The sequence below is a fragment of the Passer montanus genome, unplaced genomic scaffold (genome assembly GCF_014805655.1).
Source record: "Passer montanus isolate IOZ18808 unplaced genomic scaffold, ASM1480565v1 scaffold58, whole genome shotgun sequence".
In the NCBI taxonomy this organism is placed as follows: Eukaryota; Metazoa; Chordata; class Aves; order Passeriformes; family Passeridae; genus Passer; species Passer montanus.
Window position 1 is genome coordinate 3,606,185 of NW_024370816.1, and position 4,025 is coordinate 3,610,209.

The 4,025-nt window shown below is 50.5% G+C and overlaps 1 protein-coding gene across 4 annotated transcripts; it reads left to right on the forward strand.

The window, feature by feature from the left end:
- Positions 1–524: 524 nt before the first annotated feature.
- Positions 525–3,881, forward strand: GLRX2 (glutaredoxin 2). Of its 4 annotated transcripts, none has more exons than XM_039726295.1 (4): positions 525–584; positions 1,740–1,809; positions 2,528–2,704; positions 3,227–3,881. In XM_039726295.1, exons 1-4 carry the CDS (start codon positions 535–537, stop codon positions 3,347–3,349), a joined length of 420 nt encoding a protein of 139 aa, XP_039582229.1. In that variant the 5' UTR covers positions 525–534; the 3' UTR covers positions 3,350–3,881. The 4 variants fall into 4 exon arrangements, with proteins under 4 accessions (XP_039582229.1, XP_039582230.1, XP_039582231.1 ...); XM_039726296.1 differs by lacking the exon at positions 525–584 and adding an exon at positions 598–661; XM_039726297.1 differs by lacking the exon at positions 525–584 and adding an exon at positions 830–898.
- Positions 3,882–4,025: the final 144 nt, after the last annotated feature.

Genomic DNA, 4,025 nt, shown 5'->3' on the forward strand with positions numbered 1-4,025 from the left:
CCCCCACAAAACAACAACAACAACAACAAAATTAAAACCTCCCCTTTCTTTATTTCTAGGAGCCACTAAAACATCCCACACATTACACGATTAGCCAGCTCCACTGACACAACTCCCCAGGTGCCAGGGGCAGCTCTTCACCCCCACCCATCACTCACTCCGTTCCCAACTCTGCTGTTTCACAGCTCAGTTTCTGACCGAGGAACTGCAAGGCGGGAGAGGAACGCGAGGAAGAACGGGCAACAGAAACGGGGACGGAGAAGATTTAAAGTAAGTTGTACATCGGACAAAGCAAAGGCACCGCCGAAACCCCCACGTCTGCAAGGCAGGAGGCCAAACGTCCCCGAGCTGCCCCACAGCGGGAGCGGCTCCGGGGCCTCTGGGACACCCAGCACCTTCATGCCTCTCCTGACCCATCCTGGGAAAGCTGCCCCATCCCGAGCTGCCCTGTGCTGGCCCTGTCCCTGTGCTCTCCCTGTTCCTGTGCTGGCCTGTGCTGACCCTGTGTGGCCCACCTGTCTTCCTGCCGCGGCCATGGCTCTGCAGGGGGCGCTGCGCCGCGTGGCGGCCGCCTGGGGGGGGCGGTGAGTGCGGGCCGGGGGCGCCCGGCCGGGATGGGAACGGGAACGGGATAAGGAGCGGGACACGGATAGAGACTGGGGTCGGGACAAGGACACCGTCCTGAGCAGGGACTGGGATCGGCACTGGGACTGCGGCAGGGATAAGGATCGGGATCGGGGCACGGATAGAGATAAGGAGGGACCGGGACCGGGACTGGCATCGGCATCGGGACAGGGACCGCGATCGGGACCGGAACTGGGATTGGGGTCGGGACAGGGACCGGGACAAGGACAGGGATCGGGACCGGGATCGGGACAGATACCGGGACAAGGAGAGGGTCCGGAACAGGGATCGGGACCGCGACCGGGATTAGGGTCGGGACAGGAACCGGGACAAGGACAGGGACCGGGATCGGGATCCGCATGGGGACAGGGACCGGGACAAGGACAGAGATCGGGACAGGGAGAAGGTCCATAATAAGGATCGGGACCAGGACCGCGACTGGGATTAGGGTTGGGACAGGGACCGGGACAAGGACAGAGATCGGGACAGGGAGAAGGTCCATAATAAGGATCGGGACCAGGACCGCGACTGGGATTAGGGTTAGGACAGGGACCGAGATCAAGGACGCGGGGATCGGGATCGGAACAAGGACCGAGTCCGGGATTGAGGTTGGGACAGGGACCGGGACAAGGACCGGGCCCGCGATCGGGATTGGGGGGACAGGGACCGGGACAAGGACGGGGATCGGGATCGGAACAAGGACCGAGTCCGGGATTGAGGTTGGGACAGGGACCGGGACAAGGACCGGGCCCGCGATCGGGATTGGGAGAGCGACGGGGTTGGGGATGAGGGCAGGGCTCGGTCGCGGGGCGGTGCCGCCATGTCGCGGGTGTCACACCTGTGTGTGTGTCTGTGTCTGTATCTGTGTGTCTGTCTGTGTGTACCTGTGTGTGTCTGTCGCGGGCGGCGCGGAGCGGTTCCCGTTTTCCCTAACGGCCCGCCCGGGCTGTTCGCGGCCGCTGCCCTTCCCTGCAGGCACACGAGCAGCGGGCTGGCTGCACACGCTGCAGCTCAAGTGAACTTCCATGGCGCAGTCAGTGGAAAACCGAAGCAAAACGCGGGGCCATGTGGCGATTCTTGGAAAGCTGGGAGATCTGACTGTCATTTCTTTTTAGTTATAGAATGGGGAACAGCCAGACCACCTCTGTAGGATTGTCGTATGATGCTGCTGTGAATCAAATACAGGTAGCATTATTTCTGTTGCTTTTACTGATTTTCAGCATTTATAAAAGCCAATTACTTTCCTTATTTACACAAAGAAATACTGTAAATAGTTCTGCCTGTTGAACCTGTTCCTACGTTCATTGTGGTTATCAAGGCAGTTTTGTTTATCCACAGCCCTGGGACCTGATCTTCCTAGGCTGCATCCATTTTAAGGGTTTGTTTTTTTTTTAAGAACTCCATTCAAATTCAGTGCTGCTGTCAACATCAGGGATAGAACCTTGTAAAATTATAAAATTACTGATACCAAGTAAAGTTAAATATTTTAGAAGTTGTGTTTTTTCATAAATTTACTGATAGTAAATGATAGCCTGAAACCCCCTTGAATTTACAGTAAAGTGATAAGGGTGTATCTTCCACCCACTGCTTTTGGTCACTGTGCTTGCCACTGGCACATCCCAAGTGCCTTAGGGACAAAGAAAACTCCTAAACAATTGAGGGGGACACAGGGAGTTGGGCAGACTGCAGAGCAGAGTTTGTACCACACACTCCACCATCCTTGTGCTGTTTTGGAGCCAGGAGCAAGTCAAAGCTGGTGCCAGCAGAGGTTTTCCTGCTGTTAGAGGTTTGCTGTTCTAACAGCAGCTTTTTAACTTGTGTATTACTTTCACGACTGTTCAATAGTGTTCCAAGTGCATCGCCTCGAAGCTCGCTGACTTCTAACTTTCTTTTGAGCACACAGGACATTATTTCACACAACTGTGTGGTGATTTTCTCTAAAACAACGTGCCCATACTGCAAAATGGCAAAAAACCTCTTTGAGGGTTTGAACGTGAATTACACAGCTGTGGAACTGGACCTAAATGCAAATGGAAGGCAGTTCCAAGACATTCTGGAACACATGACTGGTGGCAGAACAGTGAGTATATTCTCTTATACATGACAAGTAACAATTTGGGCTGCACACATCACTCCTGGGTTATATCCACAGCAAGTGCTTAATTGTTTTGAGACTGGTAAATTTGGGATACAAGCTCCTAAATTAAACACTGCAGGAGGTCTCTTCTTCTAGAACCCCTTTGGCTGTCCCTCAGAGCTGATCTTTGCCATACTGCCACTGAAATAATAATATCAAAGCCATTTTTCATTTGTATATTTAAATCACTGTGTTTAACACCTTTATTTTATTTTACATATTCTCACTTTACTCAGTTATTGGAATTTATTACAATAACCCATGCAGTGTGTTCATCCCACTTTTGAGGGGCACGTAGAGTTTCTCATCTCTGTAAATATTCTGGACAAGTATGGGTTGTACACTAATATTATACACACATCTAGAAGAACACAGTGATTGTGTGTACTGGAGTCCACATGGGCTTGCTTGAATGTTTACCTTTTTCCCAAGAAGAAACTAATGCAACTTTTGTTTTCTTGATAGGTCCCAAGAGTGTTTATCAATGGGACTTGTGTTGGAGGTGCAACAGATACTCAAAAGCTTCATGAGGAAGGCAGACTGCTTCCTTTAATTCATCAGTGTCAAATGAGAGCAAATCATCTCTAGCTTAGCTTCGTCTTCCTCTGTATGAACAGAATTTCAGATGAAATCACAAGATCACAGACACAGCATGAGCTGCACTCAAAAACTTCAAACCATGGCTTTCTGAATTACAGATCACTCTGACAGACTTTATGGACTTGGTGAATTACTTGGTGTCCTTGCCTCAGCTTTCCCACAACCCTGATGGTAATTAGCAAACATTATGTAACTCTTGGGGCTCTTAGTGAGACAGTGATGTCATTTCATGGTGATTACATCCTGCTCCAGGGAAGCCCAGGCTCTGAAAAAACAATCCTGTGGGTTTTGCTGCACATTAGTTTGCTTTCTAGCTTTGTCTCAATAAATTGTCAGTTTTATTTAATGGTTTCTTTAAATATAATCCTTCTCTGTCAAACTGAAGTGTGAAGCAAACCCAGTTTGTAGTGATATTGTTGTGTGCATGTCTGCCTCTCCTGTATTCCAGTGCCTGATCACCCAGCTCCCAAATCGTGTGTCCAATGGAACAGAAAAGGGAATAAAGATTCTGGCAGCTTTAGAGAGTGACAGCTTTCATCTTTCCTCTGCACTCTGAGGTCTCAGTCTGTACTGCCTTTCAGGAATGGCCTTCCAGGGGGCCAGGCAGCTGCAGACTGTGCTGATCCCACAGCAGCACAAAACACGAGAGCAAGTGAAGCAGGTC